Consider the following 24859-nt stretch of genomic DNA (forward strand, 5'->3'; position numbering starts at 1 on the left):
AAAAGAGACGTTGCGTGCTTGTCTTTGTTTTATCGTAATTTCCATGGCAAGTGCTCGTCTGAGCTCGAATCTCTGGTTCCCCCTCGCCAATCTTTCACGAAAAACACCCGTCTAGCTGAAACCAGTGTCAATAATTTTCCCCACTCTTTATCTGTGCCTAAATCAAAACGTAGATTCCATGAACAATGCTTCATTCTTAGAAGTGCATGCCTGTGGAACTCTGTTCCGTTTACCTGTTTTCCACCTGATTACAACTTGGGTGTCTTAAAGTCCAACATAAACAAATTCCTGACAAACCGCCCCCTTAAGTAAGACACGTTATCAAATCTCCATTACTAACCATTACTACGATATTATCCCATTGATTACTGTACACGCAATAACCTTTATCCCCGAGTGGCCTCCGGGCCTTGATAAGTGGTGACTACCATGTAAAAAAAATAAACGCGACAATAAAATGTATTGTTTTTCTGTGTACGTTTTCAGCGTCCCAATTGTTTTTTTGTGTGTTTAAATCATCCAAATAAACAATTGTTAATACTTTCTGCATTTTTTTACATCGTTAATTTCCGTATTACGTTTAAGTTATTTTAACGCAATTTTCTTACAAATAAATCTACTCTACCCCGTTGACAAGCATAAGAGCATTTTAAAACGACGATTTACCCACAGCCTTAATTTAAAAAAAATTATTCTCCATTTTTTAATACACTTTTCTTAAAAAAACCTTCATACATTTTCTTCTATAATCTATATATATAATAACTCCGAAAGTGTTTTTAATTTGCGTTACCAAAAAAAAAAAAAACAAAAAAAAAAAACGTGACAATAAAACGTATCGTTTTACTGTGCACGTTTTCAGCGTCTCAACTGTTTTTTTTTTTCGCGTTTAAATACACGAATTTCTTACATTTTTCTGAAAGTGGATCACATGTTTGCTTGATTTATGCAAGCATAAAATACGTTAATTTTCATTTATGAAGCTTAAAGGAGAAATAACCTTCACAGCTTAAATGAATAAACTTACTTCCGTTTACAAAGACAACTGTGATAGTTGACATAAAATTAAAATTTAATATGAATTTTAATAAATAAATGAATTAAATCAACTTAAAATAATAGTTTTAAATAGAACAATAAACTATCTTACGACCGGGATACGTCGAGCGGCCTTCTAGCACACACACGCGTAAAACAGACTTAATTTTCAGAAAGGAGACACAAATTAAGTGGGTTGTCCTTATAAGTCTGTGTGTATATATATATATATATATATATATATATATATATATATATATATATATATATATATATACGATTTTAAGCACCCCTCCTTTAGTAGAGCATTGTCATGAGCGATTTCACTCGTTGTTTGCTTGGCGTAACGTTGTAAATAAACACACAAAATAAATAGACACGTGAGGAGGTCGTTTGCGGGCACCGATCTCATGCACCAGAACTGCCAACTATTCAACTTGATGGTTGCTTTGGGATTGATGCTAATTTAACCACACTGAAGAGCTATGATACGGCCAAATTGTCTGTGGACGACATGTGTGTGTGTGTATGTGTGTGTGTGTGTGTGAGTGTGTATGTGTGTGTGTGTGCATGTGTGTGTTTGTGTCTTCATGTGAACATATATAACTGATCATGCATTAATTTCGTTTGTCTCCTATTGAATCTACTATGGCTCTGGGAGATATAACTTCTCTTCTATTTACCTTTTTATATTTATGTCGTAGTCGTATTTTGAAGAACTGCTTTCCCCAACAATATAAGTGTTCAGTAAATAGTTTTTTTATCCATGGGGTTCTCGCGTTCTGCCTTTTGACCATTTTGTATATATATATATATATATATATATATATATATATATATATATATATATATATATTGCTGACTTGCAGTTTCTTTTAATACTTTGCAAGCAAAATCTGATTCCGAATTTTGCTCATTTCTACCCTCTGATGAGGAGGAAAGTGTTTCCTTCAAAACCTCGCGGATTAAGGACAATTCACTTAATTTGTGTCTCCTTTCTGAAAATTAAGTCTGTTTTACCTCTTGTTAAAGTGTGTTTTAAAAATGTTTTATCAAATATGTTTATTAGTTAATTAATATATATATAATTGTTTGGTGAGGAGGGCGGCTAGTCTCCCTGAAGGATACAAAACTAAATCTTCCAAAGGGCGAATGAACTCTTTTTCTGGGTCAACGGCCAACTAGCACCGTGTATATTTGTGTGTGTGTGTGTGTATATGTGTATTGGGGTAGAGAGGGCTCCCATAAGCCGTGGTGAAGGCAACCTTTCTAGGAGAAGCAAATCTCTGATTTAAAAAACCATAAAGCGGAAGACCAGTACCCGCATTAAGCTGGTCTGCAGTTGAATTTGTTGCTGGCTATCTTGCTCTTGTTTGTTTCTGGATCTCAACATTTTGAACCGAGAGAGAGACTTAGCTGTCGTACAAAGCTAAGCCTCTGTAACATCATATTTGTATAGATACTCCCTCAGACATTTGGGCTCATGGGTTTTAAATGTCTGAGGGAGTGGCACTCGTCTGACAAGACGTTGCAATTATCATATATATATTTAGAGAGGGAGAGAGAGATATATAAAGTCATCCACATACAGTACTGTTTCTTTGTATCACAACTCATCAGTTCGGCAAGACTAGCACCTTTCCCTAGCCGTGGATTTAGCCTACAACCATCAGACGTTGCCTCAGATTGAATAAGGATCAACGAATCTTCCACTCTTCCAATACTTCTATTGTCACTAAAATCAGTAAACTCGCTCATTTTTTTAATAAAATCTAGTGATGTTCAGCTCTAGGCGGGGACCCACCGCAGTACACTGGGAAAAAGCTTCACTTGACTTCTCACAGTGACTTAGTCCATAATGCATCGTAGTAAACCTTGAATTGTAGAGAACCTGTTGTTGATTTCATAAAATTATTTTTATATAATGTAATTAAAGTTTCAAATGCAAAATTAAAGTATCATGGTTCATTGTGCTCTAAGCATAAAAAAATCATTTCGAACACCCATAGTCTTATCACAGAACCTACTGTTGATTTTTAGACGCCGGCTCTTCTGCTTGTGCAGTGATACAAGTCGTCAAATTCGCTTGTAATCTTTTGGCCCAAATCGGACTATTATTGCTTGCATCGGATTTTTCCGATTATCGATTTTCGAGATTTATCAGAGAAAATCCGATACAAAACCTATCTAAGAACATTTCCGCACACATGAAGTACATATGTGTGAAATTTAAAAAAAGGCGGTCCAGCTGTTTTGGTGTTCATAAAAAACAAACTATATGCACATATATTTAGTGGACCAGCCATAAGGGTTTACCAAATGGAGTCAAAGGTGGATTCCTGGCTGGGCTCGAATCCCTTGACTGGTAGGGATTGTCCGCTCCTATACTGATGATTGCGAAAACATAAAACACTAGTGTGTGTAGGAATAAAAACAATCTTTATTTATAGTTATAATTATCAACCCCCTTTAAGAATATTTAAGAATGGACACTGTCTGCGAAATAAAAACTAAAAGACAATCAACAAGCATTTATGCAACATTCAATACTTCTGTTTGTTTTAATATTCTAGACTGTCTAATGTCTATGCTCAAGTTTGCATATTCCTTTAAAAATCTGTTATCAAATAACTAGCCCGGGTGCCCGATCTTGCCCGAGTGTTTGAAGGTGTGTGTTGAACAAAAACAAAAGTGTTAGTAGGCAGGTAGGTAGGCTCAAACTCGTACCGTGAAGTAGGCAAAGAACATGAAAAAAAAACGTGACATCTTTGCTGCTGCGCCCATCGCCTAACCGAAAGTAGCAAAGGTTTAAATTAAGGCTAGTCAATCGAAAAGAGGAGATGACTTTCGAAAATACTGGCGAAAAAAAGCGACCCCATCCCCGAAGAAAAATGCCCAGTTGAGGGCGAAGAAATTAATGTTTTTAGCCAATTTTTCGATAGTTGGCGTCCGAAAGGGTCGAGCTTCAAAACGATACCTATCCCATGAAAATCTGTCGTCTCTGTCAAAAGTTTTAGGCATACATACATAAATACATACATACATACATGCATGCATACATACATGATGATTGCAACGTCTTGTCAGACGAGTTCCACTCCCTCAGACATTTAAAATCCATGAGCCCAAATGTCTGAGGGAGTATCTATACAAATATGATGTTAAAGATTCTTAGCTTTGTACGACAGCTAAGTCTCTCTTTCGGTTCAAAATGTTGAGATCCAGAAACAAGCAAGAGCAAGATAGCCAGCAACAAATTCAACTGCAGACCAGCTTAATGCGGGTACTGGTCTTCCGCTTTATGGTTTTTTAAATCAGAGATTTGCTTCTCCTAGAAAGGTTGCCTTCACCACGGCTTATGGGAGCCCTCTCTACCCCAATACACATATACACACACACAAATATACCCGGTGCTAGTTGGCCGTTGGCCCAGAAAAAGAGTTCATTCGCCCCTTTGGAAGGTCTTGTTTTTAATCCTTCAGGGAGACTAGCCGCCCTCCTCACCAAACAAGTCTGGTGGGGGAACCAGTTTAGTCGCATACATACATACACACATACATACATACACACATACATACATACATGCATACATACATACATACATACATACATACATACATACATACAAAAATACATGCATACATACATACATTTAAACAGACAGGTGAGATTTATATTATGGATGAATAATTTTTCATGTTTTTTAGGATGATTCGTTTTATTTAACCATTACACAAGTTTCTGACAAATATTATAACTAAACCTCATGATTTCTGTTGACATACTTTTTACCTTTTTAAATGTTCTGCATCTTGAAGATCTTTTAACACTTTTCGAGTTGTTCCATTCATGTGTATTTTATTGTGACATTCTGTTTCAGTTGTGTCATTGCTCAATGTTTTCTTCGCATTAGTCACATTATAAAACACACATTAGTCACATTATAAAACAGCATTCCCCCCCCCATTTAGAAACGAACGTAAAAGTAGCACATTTATCTATAGAACAACAGTATTTACACGTATTCACAGCGTAGGAGACACCCAAGGTACAATTGCGAATTGCTTAAGATTTCTAGCCACTCATGGCTGACATAAGGCGAGCATGTTCGAAATTACGAGTCGATTCCCGAGTTCGACAGAAAGATTCCTGAGTTCAGCAGAAATATTTGAAAGTTCGATAGAAACATTCCTGATAAAAAGATTCCCAACACGGTACACCTGAAGAAAATCGGAGGTTACATCGACCGAAACGTTGTGCAAAGAACATTCAATATGAGAACAATAGCCCGAAGAATCCAAATAATACAAATACTTAATCCTCATCTCAAGAACCGTAATGACTTCAAAAGTGAACACATCTAAGTACACGAAGCAACACAATTGTCTCACGAGTCGTCACCATGAAATATCGTTAAGGATTTCTTGCCGCAACTCTCGCTTTCTGTTTTTCTATAGTTAACATTGCGTCTTTTTTTTTTGCCAAGTTTTACATAGAATAAATTGAGTCTGCCATTACTGACCTTTTGTTTGAAAAGTTTTGGGTCTCTGAGAGGGCTGTGGCAACTCCGTTTAACTTTACCCATAGCATCAATCTTGTCCATCTCTCGGTAAACGGTTATCTTTGCGTCACCAATGGTCTTAATTATGTCTGAAAGAGAGTTCCCAGTGCGTCTCAATTCACATATGGTCACCCGTCGTTCTAATTCCGCCATGTTAAAAGAAAACTGTACAAACCTTATTGAGATATCTTCAAGAATAGTCTTCTAAGATTATCTGAAAATAACAAAAAAATTAAAAAACAAAAAACAAAAAAACAAGCAAAGCAAAACAAAACGGAAAAACAAACATCATCATTAGGGGAATAGTTAGAAAGTTATGCAAAGTTTTGAATGAGTTTTCTACAATTTTGAAAAACTCCTTTGTTTTTACATTAGCGCTAAAAGAGGGTTAAACTAGATATTGTTCTTTTTTCTCAATCTGTTTCGCGGGCTATTATGGTAAGAAAGCTAATTAGTGTAATTGTGGGTAGCGTGACTGCGATTATTATTATTATTATTATTATTATTATTATTATTATTATTATTATTATTAAATTTAATATGATGGTTTCTTTTAGTCTGGGACATATCATGCACAGTAAGGTGACACAGGTCAACAATACGGAAGTACAATTAAAATTGCACTTTATGAGCACATATAGACTGATGGACTATTCTAAATCAAAACGAAAGTAATTGAAACTGCGTTGAAAAATATATTAGAAAATGGTATACTCCTCCTTTCGTTTACACAGTTGTACTCTCTCTCTCTCCCTCTCTTTCTCTCTCTATATATATATATATATACATATATATATATATATATATATATATATATATATATATAGAGAGAGAGAGAGAGAGAGAGTACAAAGAGAGTAGAAATTCTGGTGATAAGTAATCTTTTTAGTCTATCCTGAGTTACATAGAGCCTTATTGAAAAAAGTAGAATTCTGTTCGAAGGTGTTTTTTTATCAGTGAAGGGTCAAGAAATTCTATTAAAGATGGAAGGCATTATAAATTTAATGATTGAATGAGGGTGATTAGAGAACTTATAAACATATAAAAAAGAGTGAGATTTGGTTTATGACATGGACTGTAGGATTCGAAATTGCCTAAAAGGTTAGATGTATTCCTTTCAGGTTCAATAATTATAGAAGGCCAAAGTTATTAAAAAATAATGAAGTCTTTTTTTATATAGAATTATCATATTCTCTTGGTCTAGCTCGTGTGGTAAATGGGCATCGTCTCTATAGAGGCCTCCTTGGATCTTATTAAGACTATCTTAAGCTCTTTCAAAAGGAAAAGCCCGACCAAATCCGTCACCTTAGCAGAGTCTGAAGAAATTTATTTACTTATTTTTATTTTTCTGTTATTTTTATTTTTTTATTTTTTTTAGATATTTCCCACCTGACATTATATCTGCCGTGGCATACAGCAATGGACCTTTAGTTGACCTTCCGGCAACTCAGGGAAACTCCCATGGATCGGCTGGCGTTGCCTTGTCGGGGACACACCATCCAATCAAAGCATCTTCGCATTCCTCATTACACGTGCAAGACATGCACTATGGACATCATCCCTCCTCATCGAACGCAGCTCTACCCACTGATATGTACTACATGTCCCAGAGCAATAATTTGAGCACACACACAGCGTAAGTATATTATAACCGAATTTCCCAACCAATGTCAGTCTAATATGGCAGAGGCGTGCGTGAAAGTTGAATTGGTACGGTTTAAGCGGCCCAATTCTATTTAAGTGCCGTCAGAAAATTTGGAAATTATTCGGTTGGTGCAAAAATAATGTCGTTTTTGCCGTTCAACGTTATGCCAAAAAACGTTAATATTTTTGCACCACCGTAATATAAAAGTAACAAATTATTCGAAAATTTTACTTCGCATGCTCGACCCAAACCTTTATTTATTTAATCGGAACGATTATATCTTCCCAGATAGAAATATCTCCCCTGATGAGGTTCAATAATTATAATTTGATAATCAAATATCTTTCACAGAAAAGTACGTAGTTTTTCTTCAAATTAAGTCAGCTAAATTTTATAAGATCTGTTTAAATATTATATTTGGATTCGTGCAGATATCGTATTTATTATTATAGAACCAATTCTATATTGGTTATCATAATGTACCCACTATATAGTAGAAATTACAAACGTAAACAAAATATGACTTGGGTATCATCCGCTGGATTCGAAAACAAAACATTTTGCTCTCCAAAAGTATTCGCTATCAAATGAACCAAGGATAGATAGATATCAAAACTATCAAATTTAACGAATTCTAAAGTATCAATGTATAATTTTGCATGCCTACAGGAGCACTTTTAGTCGACTTTTGACTTCCAAGTTTCAATTTTTACAATTTTGACAATTTAGCAGCTATTTTTACCGGCTAAAACTAAAATCGAATTTGTTCCACAGGTCTGAATCCCCTCTGTGTCAAGTTTCAGTTTAGTTTGGCAGAGACCGTTTCGTGCACGCACACACACACACACACACACACACACACGAAGAGACAATGATACACACACACACACACACACACACACACACATATATATATATATACATACATAAATCACGTGTAAGGTAGACGAAGAAAGTTTTATATATATATATATATATATATATATATATATATATGTATATATATGATGCGGCCAAATAAGTCTGCCAGTACCTACCTAACCAAAAATATACCAAGCAATTGATGTTATAGTTTTTTCCTCCTTTTGCTGCGCAAGACTCAATCATGATCGGCAAAGTAAAAAACTAAAAGAAAACAATAATTTTCCTCTACAAAACTATTAACCAAACACTAGGATTTAATATTTGAAAATAACTTGAAGCATAAAATATTTTCTCAAAATCACTAAGTTCAGCATTTAATAACACGATCGGGTGGATATGTCTTAAAAGAAAACAACCAAACCAAACCAAACACAATGAAGAAATATTTGACGATATAAAAAATATTGAAGCATAAACCTTTTCCCAAATTACTTAATTCGGCATTAAATTATCCTAAAGACTTTATTTGCCCTAATACAAAACCACTAAACCAAACATCATAAATAAATATTCGAAAGTATAGACAACCCAAAGAATAAAAACAGCTGTTTCCAAAATTACTGGATTCAGCATTAAATAACCCGAAAAAGCTTGATATGCCGTAAAACAAAACAGCTGAACTTTACAACTACATGTATTTTACATCTCTTTCAGATCTCTCCCCGAGAGTCCACCTGATTCAGAACCATATTCTCCTTCAGATGAAAGACAAGGTAAGAAAATGTTCTTACTATTCCTTGTGTAAAATAACACACTGTTCGTAGTTCCACAGTCGCAAAGCATACCATTTTAAAACCAGTTAGTTTTGTTCCATAGCAGGTACCCGACGTTAGTAAGCAGCTATTAAGTTAGCTAGAATGACTTTTTTTTAATAAGGGTCACCTTTAGTGCATGTTAGGATAACCGAGTCTGTAAACGACAAAACACGTGTCTGTGTATAAGTAAATTCAATATTACTTGTGTCACTCTTTATCTGCGTACATCACATTAACGAAGGGAAAGTTATAGTATTTAGGCAAACATACCTTTTCGTATGAATAATTAAACTCGTATACCAAAAGTATACTAAACAAAAATAAATAGCATCTATAAAAACGTGGTTGATCCCAGCACTAGCGCGAGGTCTCTTGTTGTAGAGCTTAAGGGTTCAGACTTTTATGTTCTGGTTTCGAAACTCCTTAGTTTCTCCACGCTGAGCAGTCATAAACGACGAAACACGCTTCTTTTTTATATACCCTCGTTTTTGAATATCATTATAATAACAATATGTAAATACATACACCAAAGTGACCTTTTAACTGAGTTCGAGTCCACCAGCATTAATTATCACTTCTTGCACTGATGATAGCGTAAGCATACAACACTAATATCTGTACGTCCTAAAATATGCTAATATTTTGTCAACAAATATTATAGATCTAAACTCTTTTAAGTAATTTAAAGTTGAGCCCTATTTATGAATTGAGAATACGGTCTCAAATAAGCTGCGTGCATCATTCATAAACCATATTCGTTGGAATACTTTCATCGTTCTCTGAATTATGACACACCTGCTTAAATAGCTTCATAAGTAACCTAATGCTCTTCCATTTAAATGTTAATTCCTGATGGGCGAGTAAAAGAACGCTAGCCCGCAAAGTCAAAGTAGACTTTATTGAGTGGATTCCAGCCTCGTGACCATGAGTAATTATCGCTTCTATGCACTGATGATTGCGTAACGATGAAACACTAGTTTATGTAGGTTTAAAAATTCATATAATATTCTGCTTGTACTTTCCTTAGTCCATCTGTACGGTTCGCCTTGAAAATATTTTGAATGCCGAACTGCTTAAAAAAGGCCAAATTCGCGAAATTGGGCTTTACAAAGCCTAATCCGGAAAAAATATGAGAGTAGTCTCCCTTTGACGTAGCCTCGTTTTCAAATATCAATATAATAACAATATATGATCATATCAAATATATTTCGACGGAAAGTGGTTCTTCAGTGAAGGAAAAAATTAGCAAAACATTACGTAAAAAGCAATATTCGAAAGAAATAGGTCCAAAAAAAATTATTTACTAAGAGATGCTGGACTGATTGAGTAAATTAATTTTTTTTACACAGGCATCACCACATTATCAAGGCCAAGAGGCCACTCAAGGATAAGGGTTAAAGAGTGTACAGTAGAAATTGGACAATATAGTAATCATTAGTAATGAAAATTCGGTAAATTTGTTAACTTATATGGAACGGCTCATCAAGAACTTATTTACATTAGACTTGAACACAACCATATTGTAGTCAGCTGGAAAGCAGGAAAACGGAAGGCAATTCCACAGGCGTGCAATTCTAAGAAAGAAGCTTTGTTCATGGAATCTACGTTTAGGTTTAGGCACAGATAAAGAGTGGGGGGGAATTATTGATAGTGTTTACAGCTAGACGAGTGTTTCTTGTGAAAGTTAGGCGAGGGGGGACCATAGACTGAAGCTCAGTTGAACACTTGTCATGAAAATAACGATACATCAGAGACAAACTCGCAACATCTCTTCTGTTAGATAGAGGTTGCAGGGAAAAGAAAAGGACATCTCCTACGAGGCTACGAAGTCTATTTCGAACTCTATCAAGGCAGGATAAGTCCTTTCTAGCAGCTCCTGCCCAGATGTGGCAACAGTATTCCATGTTTCTTGCAATGTATTTTTTTAATCGAATTAAGTTGCACATAATTTTTACTTACTGGGTATTTATTAGTACTTTAGTTCTGTATAGAAAATACAGTGGGCACTATTTTCATAGAAATGTAAATAAACTCATATTTCCTGCGTGTTATTGGTTTTGTGCCCCAAAAATTATTTTCTGCGTTGCCCAGAAAAACATCAGCTTCTTCAAAATATGGGCGTTGATTTAATTTATTTCATATTCAGGGAATTTTCCATGGGATTTGCTAAATTATACTTGTTATTTAATATTGAAAAAATGTTGTATATATATATTGTATATATATATATATATATATATGTCCCGAAATTTTCTGACAGATTTGTTGGTAAAAAACAATTAAATAAATAAAAAACATATTATTTAATTTTTTAAATGTATGTAGAATGCATTTATATCTGTGTTCATGCATTTTATTTTCAAGATCTTTCCAAAATATATGGTTGATTTGCATGGTGATATTGGTTGGCCCGCAAGATCGCGTGATCTAACCCCCTGCGATTTTTTCTTGCGAAAATATTTGAAGTCTAAAGTATTCAGAACTCGCTCTCGATCTCTGGAAGAATTAAAAGATATTCGTTGTGAAATTGGCGCTGTTCAACTCGAAATGATCCATCAAATTATTAAAAAAATGTTGAGAAGTTTATGCTACTTATTTATATATAATCACTGCCTCAAGTAGTTAAATTACATCTAAACATATAAGTTATATATATATATATATATATATATATATATATATATATATATATATATATATAAAAAGTCACAGATTAGAGATCAAGTGAATTATCCTGTCAGATATTATATTGAGGAATTACTTTCAGGATGATCCTAGCCAAAAAAATAAAGGTCAATATTTAAAAAATAGAACAATATATAAGTTTAATGATTAAAGTAAAATTCTGTAAATCAAAATATATACACATATGTTAACGTTAAACCATTATTGAAAATCCATGGATTAAGAAAATAAAGATAAATTTTCTCTGTACATTCCTTGCTTTAAACCGTAATTTCTTATCTAAAATATATGTGTATATATTTTGATTTACAGAATTTAACTTTAATCATTATATATATATATATATATATATTTATATATATATATATAGTAATTTATAAAATATACATGGCGATTAAGCTACACTGAATATTCGGCGTTTCATCCACTCTAAGATTCGTCAGGCTTATGCGCGAATTCTGTGGTTGTTTATCGTTTTTATATGGTCCTCTTCTGTTGAGGATTTTAGTTAGCCAATCAGCTTTCTAGTATCCACCGCGCCCCTTCCTATCAGCCAATGGGCATGCATTTTATCGAACAAAGGATCTGTTTTAAAACTACTTTAGTGGTTTAAGGCAGACGTTTTCTTTTTTTTTATACATATATATAAATATACATATGCGTACTCACACAAAAAAAAATGAAATAATTTTGACATATAGATTTTTTTTTAAACGAAGTCTGCTCATCAGCAAAAATATTGGGTGTCTTTTTAAAAAAATATATGTAAAAGGCACCATAAATAAACCTAGCATTTTTAAGTAAGGCAGATATATCTGGACGAATTAAAATAAAAAGGGAAATATTTACTTGATAAGCAAATTAATATGGGTTGAGGATAAAAAATAAAAATAGAATAAAATTATAAATATGAATTTGGTTTAAAGATAAGTTTATAATAATATATTTTTAATAAAAGTTTAAATTATATATATATATATATATACATATGCATATATATGTATACCTATATATATATATATATATATATATATATATATATATATATATATATATATTTACCTTTTAATTCTTCGCCTTTTAAAAATTCTAGGTTTATTTATGGTGTCTTTTACATATATTTAAAAAAAAAAACAAACACTATTTTTGCTGATGAGGAGACTTTGTTTAAAAAAAAAACTATATGTCAAAATTATTGCCCGTGGCTCAATGTCTATCACAATAAAAACATCGTTTCCGGAACGATCGTACAAATTATTGACTTTGTTGTTGTTCCTTCTTATGAAACAGATTTTTAATTTTTAATTCTAATTTGAATTTTAAATTGTCAATCACATTACTAAATATGAAAGTAGCTGTAAGATATTTGCCTATCGAGCTTATTATATATCTGAATTACAACCAGCACTGTTATTTTCTTGTATTTTAATTAAATTAGTAATTTTACTATCACATTAAAATACACTCTGCTCTTTAGACTACTGTTCTAATCCACTTTAAATTATATATATATATATATATATATATATATATATATATATACATATATTAAATTGAGAAGAACGGTCTTGCAGAATTTAAAATTTTGATTTCAAATGATGAATTTTGAAATAAATTTTCGTTATAATACCTTTACTTTATATATTATTTTAAAGAGCGTTTATTCGCTCTGTCCAATCGTTTAAATTACGATCTAAATAAAACAATTATGTCTTGTTTTCAGAATGTTGGATAGACGATGAAAATAAAGTAAATTCACGCAATTTTCTTTTTTCAATTCAAATCAAACTCGGCCGAAACGCTTCTGAAACAGCTTGCGATATAAACGAAGGGTTTTTTTTCCCAGGAACACCTACTGAACGCACATCACAACGGTGATTTAGGCAATTCCCTGGCTGCGACGAAAGTCTTGGAAATGATAAGCGTAGTGTTCGGCCATCGGATGTTTACAACGATCAATAAATAGCCTTAGTGGAAGTCAATCCATGCACAACTGTACAAGAACTTGTTTCTGAATTAAACGTAACGTAGACGACGATTTCCAACCACTTGAGAGAGATTGGAGAGACAACAAAAAATTGATAAATAGGTGTCTTACGAATTGAATAACAAAAATTAAAAAAAAAAACGCCGTTATGAACTGTCATCTTCCCTTATTTTACGCAACAAGAATGACCCGTTTCTCGACCGGGTTGTGACTTGCGATATAAATTGGGTTCTCTACGACAACCGGCGACACTTAGCTCAGTGGTTAGACGCCGACAGAATTTTACAATACTTCCTGAAGCCAAAGCGGCCGGTCTGATCCATTACAGTGTTTTAGTTTAGGCGAAATCTTTACAGCGAAATCATTACAGCGGATAAGTACTGTCAACAAATTGATGAAATGCATCAGAAACTTCGATAACAACACCCAACGTTAGTGAACAGAAAAGGACCAATTCTCCTCCACGACAATGCAAATCGACCCTGCAGAATCTAAAGGAATTGGGTTACAAAACTCAGTCTCATTGACCATACTCTCCAGACCTCTCCCCTGTCGACTAACTCTTTTTCAAGCATCTCGAAAACTTTCTGCATGAGAAATGCTATAAAGACCTAAGCGGTATATACAGATCTTCAGCGATTTCCTCGTCATCAGAACGCAAGATTTTTACGTCATTGGTATAAATGCATTTGCTTGGCGTAGGCTAACGTTTGTTGATGCTGATGGTGCTTATTTCGACCAATAAATTTTCCTTTGGGACAAAATATGTTCATCTGTACTTAAAAGTTAAAAACCGTAAAAACTTTTTTGTCAACCTGATTTCTCTCTCTCTCTCTTTCTCTTTCTCTCTCTATATATACAGAGAGAGAGAGAGAGAGAGAGAGAGAGAGAGAGAGAGAGAGAGGGAGAAGAGAGAGCGATAGGAAGAGAGAAAGCGAGTACGATGTAAGAAAACACCTATCAAATAAGAGATTTGTATAAGGTGGGGCCGTTATTTGCAACAAACACACCGATGACTGCTGTTTCGCATTCATAACGAGGGTCACTCGCCCCCACTTTTACAGACAGAATGAAGCTATTATATATTAACCCCGTTTTGCTAGTTGTATGGAAATTCGTTCAAAGGGGTTAGACAAACCAATGGTATGCCTGATTTATTTAACGAATCCCGTTTTTTAGCAAAAGTATTTTAATCCACTAGCTAAAGTACCCACCTACGTAAGGTTACACACACACACACACACACACACACACACACACACAGATATATATATATATATATATATATATATATATATATATATATAACCTAAGTAGATGAGTACTACATATATATATTTATATGAATATATATATATTTATATGAATATATATATATATATATATATATATATACATATATATATATATATATATATATATATATATATAAACTGTGTGAATCGCTTTATTGCGGATTAGAAAATTATCAATATTTCCCTAAATATATGTCACACAAATATGAAAATTGTATCATCAAATGACTGTTTCAAGGTTAGTTACTTCCCAAAATGTTATTAAAATCCATGCGATATTCACGAATTTATTCATCATCAAGTGATTTATACTGCCCATCGCTTTCTTGCAGATCTTTTAAAATGCCAAAAAGGGCGACTAACGGTTATCGTGATATTTGGAAAATTCGTAGGGAAGTCAACCAAAACCCAAACAACACCAGTGCTTCCATTTTTGCAAGAGCTGGAATCGCTCCAAGATCCAAACAGGCCCGAAGTAATGTGTTGAATAAGATAGCAAGACGCATCAAAACTATTCCAAGGCCTCCAAAACACCATAGGGAAAAACGAATCGCTTGGGCACAGAATTACATGAAAATGGAATTCCAACGTGTCCTATTTACAGATGAGACCGGTGCTACTCTTGACGGTCTGGATAGATGGGCTAAAGTTTGGAACTCAAATGGAACTCCAACCAATTACAGAGCTCATCGTCAACGAGGAGCTGGAGGCATCATTTTTTGGGCGGAAATCATTAGGGGTAAGTTGGTTGGACCATTCCGAGTTCCAGAGGGTGTAAAACTTACCAGCGATGCATACACGGCGTTTTGGATAAACATTTGTCACCATAGCTAGATTGCCCACCCATTACCACATTGCTTTCAGATGATTTTTATGCATGGCAATCCACCATCCCATTCTGCTAGGGCAACTGCAGCCTTCCTTGAATCTATGGGCTTATTTGGATAAATTCTCATGACTTGATCACCGTGTTTTCCAGACCTGAACCCATTGAACATCTCTGGTCAGTATTAAAAAGAGGAGTTTATGAGGGAGGAGAGCAATTTACTTCAAAAGAGAACATAGTTGAATTTCTTAGAGCCATAACTACTTTTTGAGATCAAGCAATTAACTTCCCGGGGGGCAAAAGGTTGTTTTAAGTTATTTAAAAAATGGTGTATATGTCGATAAATAATTCATTTATTTGAAGCTTAGCACCTAGGATGTGCTTTTTCTCATTATTTTTTTGACAGAAAAATATAATAAAAAATAAAGTTCGAATGATAATCGTTGTATTTTTGCCCTAAAACAACATTTGAAGATACCTCCAATAACGCGATGGACAGTGGAAATTCCACGATAAAGAATAAAATGACATAAATTTGTGGATATCGTATGAATTTAAATACAAGTTTGGGAAATAACTAACGTTAAAGCAGTCTTTTGATAATATAATTTTTATTTTGTTGTGGCGTATATTTACTGAAATATTGGTATTTTACTAATAAAGCGATTGACGCAGTTTATATATATATATATATATATATATATATATATATATATATTGACGCAGTTTATATATATATATTTGTGACTCTAAATAGGGGGGGCTAGAGGGTACTACACCTTTCTCAAGGGTGACCCAGCACTGCAACGACTAAGAGGTAGTGACATTCTCCCCAAAACCCTGGAGCTCCCGCACCAGGGCCGCCTCGTTGCCGGATGTAGTTTTTCGTCATACTCAGGACCACACACACACACACACACACACACACACACACACATATATATATATATATATATATATATATATATATATATATATATACTACTTGATGAGTAGGCAAATCCATCGACTAAACTTAATTTAACTTTGTTTTTAACTTTGCGCTTAACATGACATCGAAACCGTCAAGGCCCAGTAGTTGCGAACGAAGTCGGAGAAGGTTTGCCTTAGAAACAAAAACGAATAGCACAGAAGCAAAGTTCTCACCCTAACTTACCTTATTCTGTTATCATGTGGTTATTATTAGTGTTCTAGAAAGCGAAGAATATAGAAAGCGAAGAATATAGAAAGCGAAGAATATGGCAACTGTTTACAAATCCAACATGGTAAAAAAAAAAAAAAAACTGTGAAACGTACACTTTACATTTTTTATTACCTTGTTGGATTTGAAAATAGTTGCCATATTCTCCGCTGTCTGAACTCTAAACTAAACACTTCACTGCAACTCGTATCATTTTATTTTTATAATATTGTGTTTTTTTAAAATCTTAAATATTTTGTTATTTCATTTTATTTTTGAACGCATTTTGAACATTTTTCTGATCCCATTTTCCTCCACTTTCAGATTGTTTCATTTATTTTACTTTCTCTAATTTTCAACTATTTTCATCTATTTATATATGAATTTCTGCATCCCCTGTTTGCTGTTTCTGTCGCCTATCCTTTTTTCTCTACTTTCTCTTCTACCTTTCCTATTTTTCCTTCATTTTCTTTTACATAGGAATCACTACTTATCAAGGCACAGGGGCCACTCGAGGGAAAGAGGTAAAGAGTGTACAGTAGTCAATTGGACAATATAGTAATTGTCAGTAATGGAAATTCAGTAAATTTGTTAACTTAAGGGGAACAGCTTATCAAGAACTTGTTTACATTGGACTTGAAGACAACCATATTGTAGTCAGCTGGAAAGCAGGAAAACGGAAGACAGTTCCACAGGAGTGCAGTTCTCAGAAAGAAGCTTTGATCATGGAATCTACGTTAAGATTTAGGCACAAATAAAGAGTGGGTGAATTGTTGATAGTGTTTTCAGCTAGACGAGTGTTTCTTGTAAACGTTTGGCGATGAGGACCATAGATTGAAGCTCAGTCGAGCACTTGTCATGAAAATTACGATAAATCAAAGAACAACTCGCTACATCTCTTCTGTGAGAAAGAGGTTGCAGGGAAGAAAAAAGGACATCTTTTATGAGGCTACGAAGTCTACTTTGAACTCTATGAAAGCAGGATAAGTCCTTTCTAGCAGCTCCTGCCCAGATGCGGCAACAGTACTCCATTGCATTCTTCTATTATTGATTTTTAGTGTTCTCTAATATTTCATAATGTCCTATATTTTTGTACTATTCCTTACGTATATACGCCCTCTTTTATTTACCCTTTTATGTTGTACCTACTTTTAATTATTATTTACCAGTTTATCCTGTTCTTTCATTCTTATTTATATATCTAAATGCCATTAAGCTAGTTTTTTTCTATATTTGCATCTTGTATAATTCTGGTTCTTGTTCTCTTCTGATGAGAAGCATTTAGCTTCGAAATGCCTTGTTTTATAGAGCTTTTTGTTCTTAATTTTCCCTTAGCTTTTCCTTATTGTTTTGATGATATAATAAAGTTATATAACTTTTAATCATTATCTTTCATTTTAATTTGACTGTTTGCTTTACATATTTTTAAATAAATAAATGAATTAGCATCGAAATATTTATGTATTTGTGTGAATAAAAGCGGGCGTGTTTATCTTCTATCTACAATGAACTAATGAATGAAATGTTTAGTTAAAAATTTGATTTCGCAAAGTGATAACATCTGACAATACTTGTTGAGGAAAATGGTGCTTAATCAACACTGATGCGGAACCATTACATAAAATAGTGTTTTGTTTTTAAATCCAAGAAACAGGTTTTCACGATAAACAGCTGATGATCCCTGATGAAAATATGCGTCAGTTCCTGGTAGCAAACTGGCCCTGACGGTGGGGCATTAGAATACGCTGACTGTCCCCCTACAGAGGGTAAAAGTCCCTCAATGGGGGTCCTGGATATGACCATAAACTAATCCAGTGGTGAGGCCCCAGCTTGTGGGCTTTGGGGAGTCTGGAGCCACCCTTTAATTACCATTGCTCCCAGGTCCACTCTAACCCGGAGTGGTAGTACCTGTTAGGGTCCCAAATATGGGTTAAATAGAAACCGACGTGAAAACAACAAATATATTCTATTAAAAAAATTTTTCTTCAAAATCTTTGGATTCGGCATTAAATAACCCGAAAAGGGTTGATATGCCGTAAAAGAAAACCAACCAACCAACCAACAACCTGGTAGCAAACTAATGCAGTCATTGCAAGAGATTAACTGACTTACAAGCAAAAGAGGTTTCCAACAAAGCACGTGAGGATATCTTCTTTCCATATTGTTTAAAACCATAAAAACCTCAAAGACTTCCAAGACTATATATATATAAGGATGACTTTGTGACTGATTCGCATCTCTAGATAGCAATAATTATCACTTCAGCAGGAAACACTAGTGTCTTAAAATAAAAAAAAATAAGTGTTCCTATTTATTTGAACAATATTACAGTTACAAAAACTTTTTAAAACATTAAAGTTGAGTCCTGTTTATCGAATTCAAAAAGAGAGGGGTCAACTTTAGCGCGAATGCGAACATTTCAATTTTCAGGCCATCGAGTACTTTCATGACTATTCACTATATAGTTTCGCCGATTTGACATTCATAGGAACTAGTGTTGGGACGATTATTCGAAATCGGAAAAATCGGAACTTTTGGTGGTATCGGAATCGGTATCGAAATCGAAAAATATGTGTGTCTATTTTCCGATGCCAAAAACGATTGCTTTATTTATTTTTTTATTTGATTAAAAAAAAAAAAACTTCTACTGCTGGTTATAATAATAATAAAAAATAAATATTTATTGATTTTAACCTACCAGTAAAGCTAAAAGCTATAAATCACCCCACAAGTGTGTGTTTTAAATATTTATAGATTTATAAAGAATCGGAATCGGTAATTGTATCGGAATCAGGGAAAAATATTGGAATTGTCCCTTCTCTAATAGGAACCCAATTTCTTATGTCTGTAAAAAAAACAAAAAAACTTTAACGCTTTGAAAACGGTTTCTTCCTCGATCGCATGCAAACTGTTTCTTCTAAAGAATAACTGGATCACACCCATTTTGGATTTTTAATTTGAATCGCTATGTCAATTTTGGATATAACAACTCGAACTTCTTCTTCTGAAAACACAAAATTCAACGTTTAAAACAACCTAACCACTGCGTATCCTTTCGTTTACCTTTTTCCTTTTTTCATTTCGTTTCCATATCATGAACTCTTTGCACTAAATACGTTCTGTTTTGCATATATTTGCATATATTCATATAATGCAGTCTCAATTAATGCCAGAACCAGTAAATTCATAGCTTCGCTATAATATTCATTTACTAATATCTTTCCTCTGATGAGAAGTGCGTATTCTTTGAAACTCCGCGGATTAAGTAAATCTTAATGTTTTTTGAATATCCTGCCAAGTAATAAATTCTTGTAACTAAAAATTTACATTTTTAAATTTTGTTTTTATGACAAGTTCTATTTCCTCTTCTGGTCATATTGTTTTTTTTTATTTGATTGGGATTACTATATAGATATTGATATTTATATTTTATTTTATTTTACAGGAGATTTGGACTTTTAAAAATAATATTTACTTAGGGATTATATATATATATATATATATATATATATATACATATATATATATATATATATATATATCGTGACATTTTTGTAAATTTTTGTTTAAGGAGATAATATTATTAATCTATGTTACCTTCTCTGCAGCCTTTGAGAGTATTTCCCTTCACATGTGTTCCAATACTGGTTCTCAGCCACGCTAATGAGCCGAAGTACAATGAAACTCGCGCCGATATATATATATATATATATATATATATATATATGTATATATATATATATAATAAAAAATTACAATTAAATTTACCAAAATGATGCAAGATGGTAAAATTAAAGTATATTATAAATATTACAGAATTCATATTTATAAAGTTATCTCAGCCAGATGTAAAAGCTCGATAAAACCAAATAGGAAATAGAGCTTATAATACGAGCAAACAGTTAATAAAACATGTTAAAAAACACTTTGAAATGAGTTAAAAACATATTTAATCTGAAAAGGAAACACTAGATAAGTGGATAGTCCGTAATCCGCAGTTTCGAAGAAATACTTTCCTTCTCATCAGAGGGTAGGAATTAGCAAAATGCGAGATCGGATTTTGCATGCAAAAGTATTTGATGAAACAACAAGTAACAACAACAACAAAGATCTTACGTGAAAACAAAAAAAAAGGTGAAGCAGAGGGAATATGGTGAATATATATATATATATATATATATATATATATATATATATATATATATGCCGTAACATTGGTTTTTGAAAAAAATTTCGACGATAATTTTATTGGTTCCCCTTGAGATTAGGAGTTTTTTTTTATGTGCACATGGCTTCGAATCCTGGCTTATAAGCTATAGTACAGCAAATCACGTGTCCAATACATATATAAATATATATTTCCACAGTCAAACAACGACGCAGCCTACAAGAGCATGACAGCCAACAAACCTGAAGTTCAAGGCTCGAGTTTCTCTTTCATTTGGGCTCATCAGTTAGACATATTCAAACCCGGGATTAGAAACCCGAGCCTCTTACATTCTAGACTAGCACTCTGCTAACTGAGCAAACGCCCCGCACACGAGAAATTCTATTAACTAACACACATCAAGCAAACCGCGCCCGACTGTGGAATAGACCTACTACGTCTCGACAAGGGACGCAGTCATCTAACCAGCTAATAACTCTAGGCCGATGTCTCACAAGTAGGAATTTTCAACTCGCCAGGACGAGTTGAAATATATATATATATATATATATATATATATATATATATATATATATATACCACTTTTGCTTAGAAAATGCCTATAAATTTAATAGATTTTGCTGTTTTCTTTTTCGCAGATCCGAAGCATCTTGGAGCAATCTCTCATCCACAAACGCAACAGCATCGTTCTCATTCATCTCATGTCTCACAGGCTACTAGAAACATGACTCAACAATCACCACATCCTCATCAGCAGCAGCAACATTCTCATAATCAGCCTCATCACCATCAGCAGCAGCAGCAGCAGCATCCACAACAGCAACCACATCCACCAGCTGCACTCCACCCGCAACACACGTACCCGGTTGACAGTTGCTCTGCCAACAGACTCCAGGCCAATGCTCTGCCTCTGGTCTCACATGGCAACCAGCCAAATGGCAGAGGTGTTGGTTACGGCGGATACATGTGTAACGAACCTCCGAAACTGAACCACCTGCCGCCGAGTTCCTCGGCGATCTCGACTGCGAATTCTCCTTCTGGTCTCTCGCCAAATTCACAACTTCAACAAATGCATTCGGTGCCTCAGCAACACATGAGCCAGCAATCACCGCAGTCACTTATGGATTATGGCCAGTAAGTGTAAACGACTCATTTGAAATTATAGAGCGTTTGTAAATGTGCTGGGACTCGATTTATACAAATGACTAAATACATGTTTTAGTGCATGCCATGCAAAACACTCAGCTTAGATGAGAATCAATGGTAAGTAGAGAAATCCGGAAAAAAGTTTAGTAGCTAACAAAAACGATTCGTATCAATCTATTTATGCTATTGATAAGTATAACGAAGAAAATAGCGAAGAAAATATAAAAATTGTTCAAATATAATTAACACTTCAAACCCACAACATAAGAAAATTAAATTATGCAATCTAAAAACTGTATATGTTTAAATGTAAGTCATAAATTGGTATAAAGCGCTGGTTCTTATCTTATTATGATGATATTTAGATATAATTCAATATTATTACTTTGGATATATAGTGATAAAGAAATCTAGTGTTTTGAAAAAATAAATTGTTAAGAAAATTAAACATATTTCATTTCCAGTAGTTTATTAATTACTATTTAATTTGTTACTTAAACATTATTATATCTGTTTTAATACCTAATGATTTACATATATATATATTTATACTTTAATATATTTATATTTAATTTGATAATTTAACATTATTATATTTATTTTAATACCTAAATACATATATATATATATATATATATAATATATACTTTAATATATCTATATTTAATTTGATACTTTAACATTATTATAAGACCTAAAGTTGATACTTTAACATTTTATTATATTTAATTTGATACTTTAACATTATTATAAGACCTAATTTGATACTTTAACATTTATTATAAGACCTAAAGATTTATATACACATATATTTCGATATATTAATATATTTATATTTAATTTGATACTTTAACATTATTATATTTATTTTAATACCTAAAGATTTATACATATATATTTTGATACTTTAATATATTTATATTTAATTTGATACTTTAACATTATTATATTTATTTTAATACCTAAAGATTTATATATATATACATATATATATATATATATATATATATATATATATACATATATATATATATATATATATATATATATATATATATATACATATATTGATATTTTAATATATTTATATTTAATTTGATACTGTAACATCATTATATTTATTTTAATACCTAAAGATTTATATATATATATATTTATATTTTAATATATTTATATTTAATTTGCTACTGTAACATTATTATATGTATTTTAATACCTAGCGATTTATATATATATATATATATATATATATATATATATATATATATATGTATATACTTTGATACTTTAATACATTTATATTTAATTTGATACTTTAACATTATTATATTTATTTTAATACCTAAAGATTTATACATATATATTTTGATACTTTTAGATATTTATATTTAATTTGATACGTTAACATTATTATATTTGTTTTAATACCTAAAGATTTATACATATATATATATATATATATATATTGATATTTTAATATATTTATATTTTATTTGATACTTTAAAATTATTATATTTATTTTCATACCTAAAGATGAGTTATATATATATATATATATATATATATATATATATATATATTGATAATATATATATATATATATATTGATACCTTAAATTTTTTTAATATAGATATATATTTTTTTTTATTCGTTCAAATTATTTAATTTTTGTGATACCTCAACATTATTATATTTATTTTCATACGTTAACATTATTATACATCATACTCCTATTGTAAAAAACGCAAAATGAAAAGAGTTTAGAACAAACTTGTAAATTACAGGAAAATTTCTCCAGTGACTCCTATCAACTTATTGTAAACATCTGATGTTAGATTTGCCAGTTTAGCGGCCATTAAGTGGTTTGAACTTTAATTGCCTCCCAGAAGTCACAATTGCTGTAGAATTGCCTTTGATTCGAATAAATATTTTCTTGAGAATACTAGACAGGTTTTCAATGAAATTCAAATGATAACTTCTTAAAGGCTAGTTTATAAGACTATCTTCAGCAGATCCTTTTTTTAAACCAGGATTTAGTAAACTTATATGAATGATTAAAGACACTGTTTTGCATAAAGATCATAGATCTACGCTTGGCTATATACTGGTTATCAGGCCACTAAAAATATCGCTCTAAAAACTCACAGTAATTGTGGAATTCATTTGAACCACGTGGTAACTTTTTAATTTAATTTGAGCCCAAAACACTAAATGTGAGGGGTCAAAATTGGAGTTAAGATTAAAATTAAAAAATGACCCCAGCGGTTTCTACAAAATGGTAAGTAGAGAAATCCGGAAAGAAGTGTATTCAGGCATAGGGCAAGTTTTTTAGTCGGCTTTTAGTGAGGAATTTGTCTGCTAATGAGTCAAAGTTCAAAAGATTTGACCTTTGCGGTCTCTAGCAAACTATTCAGCCACTTTTGAGCCTAAACATTTGAAATTTTATATAAAGGGCATTCAGACATGCTGCAAGCTTTTTAATCAGCTTTTAGCCGAAAATTTGTCTTCCAAGAGGTTAATGTTGGAAGAGTTGACCTTTACAAACTCTACAAACCTCCTCCGCCAATTTTGGGTCTAAACACTTGAAATTTTATTTATGGATATGCACATCAAGTTATGAACAGTACACGGGGCTCGAGCAAAGCCG

At 32.7% G+C, this 24859-nt stretch overlaps 1 protein-coding gene across 2 annotated transcripts in view; it reads left to right on the forward strand.

The window, feature by feature from the left end:
* LOC145266520 (myelin regulatory factor-like protein) overlaps positions 1-24859 on the forward strand; it is a 220868-nt gene that overhangs the window by 124041 nt on the left and 71968 nt on the right. For both annotated transcript variants that reach the window (XM_080122274.1, XM_080122273.1), the window contains exons 3-5: positions 6978-7235; positions 8823-8881; positions 21703-22198. In XM_080122274.1, the coding sequence (XP_079978400.1) occupies positions 6978-7235; positions 8823-8881; positions 21703-22198 (813 nt within the window). The remainder of the gene's footprint in view (positions 1-6977; positions 7236-8822; positions 8882-21702; positions 22199-24859) is intronic.

The sequence above is a fragment of the Euprymna scolopes genome, chromosome 41 (assembly GCF_053919585.1).
Source record: "Euprymna scolopes isolate OS-2025 chromosome 41, ASM5391958v1, whole genome shotgun sequence".
NCBI lineage: Eukaryota > Metazoa > Mollusca > Cephalopoda > Sepiida > Sepiolidae > Euprymna > Euprymna scolopes.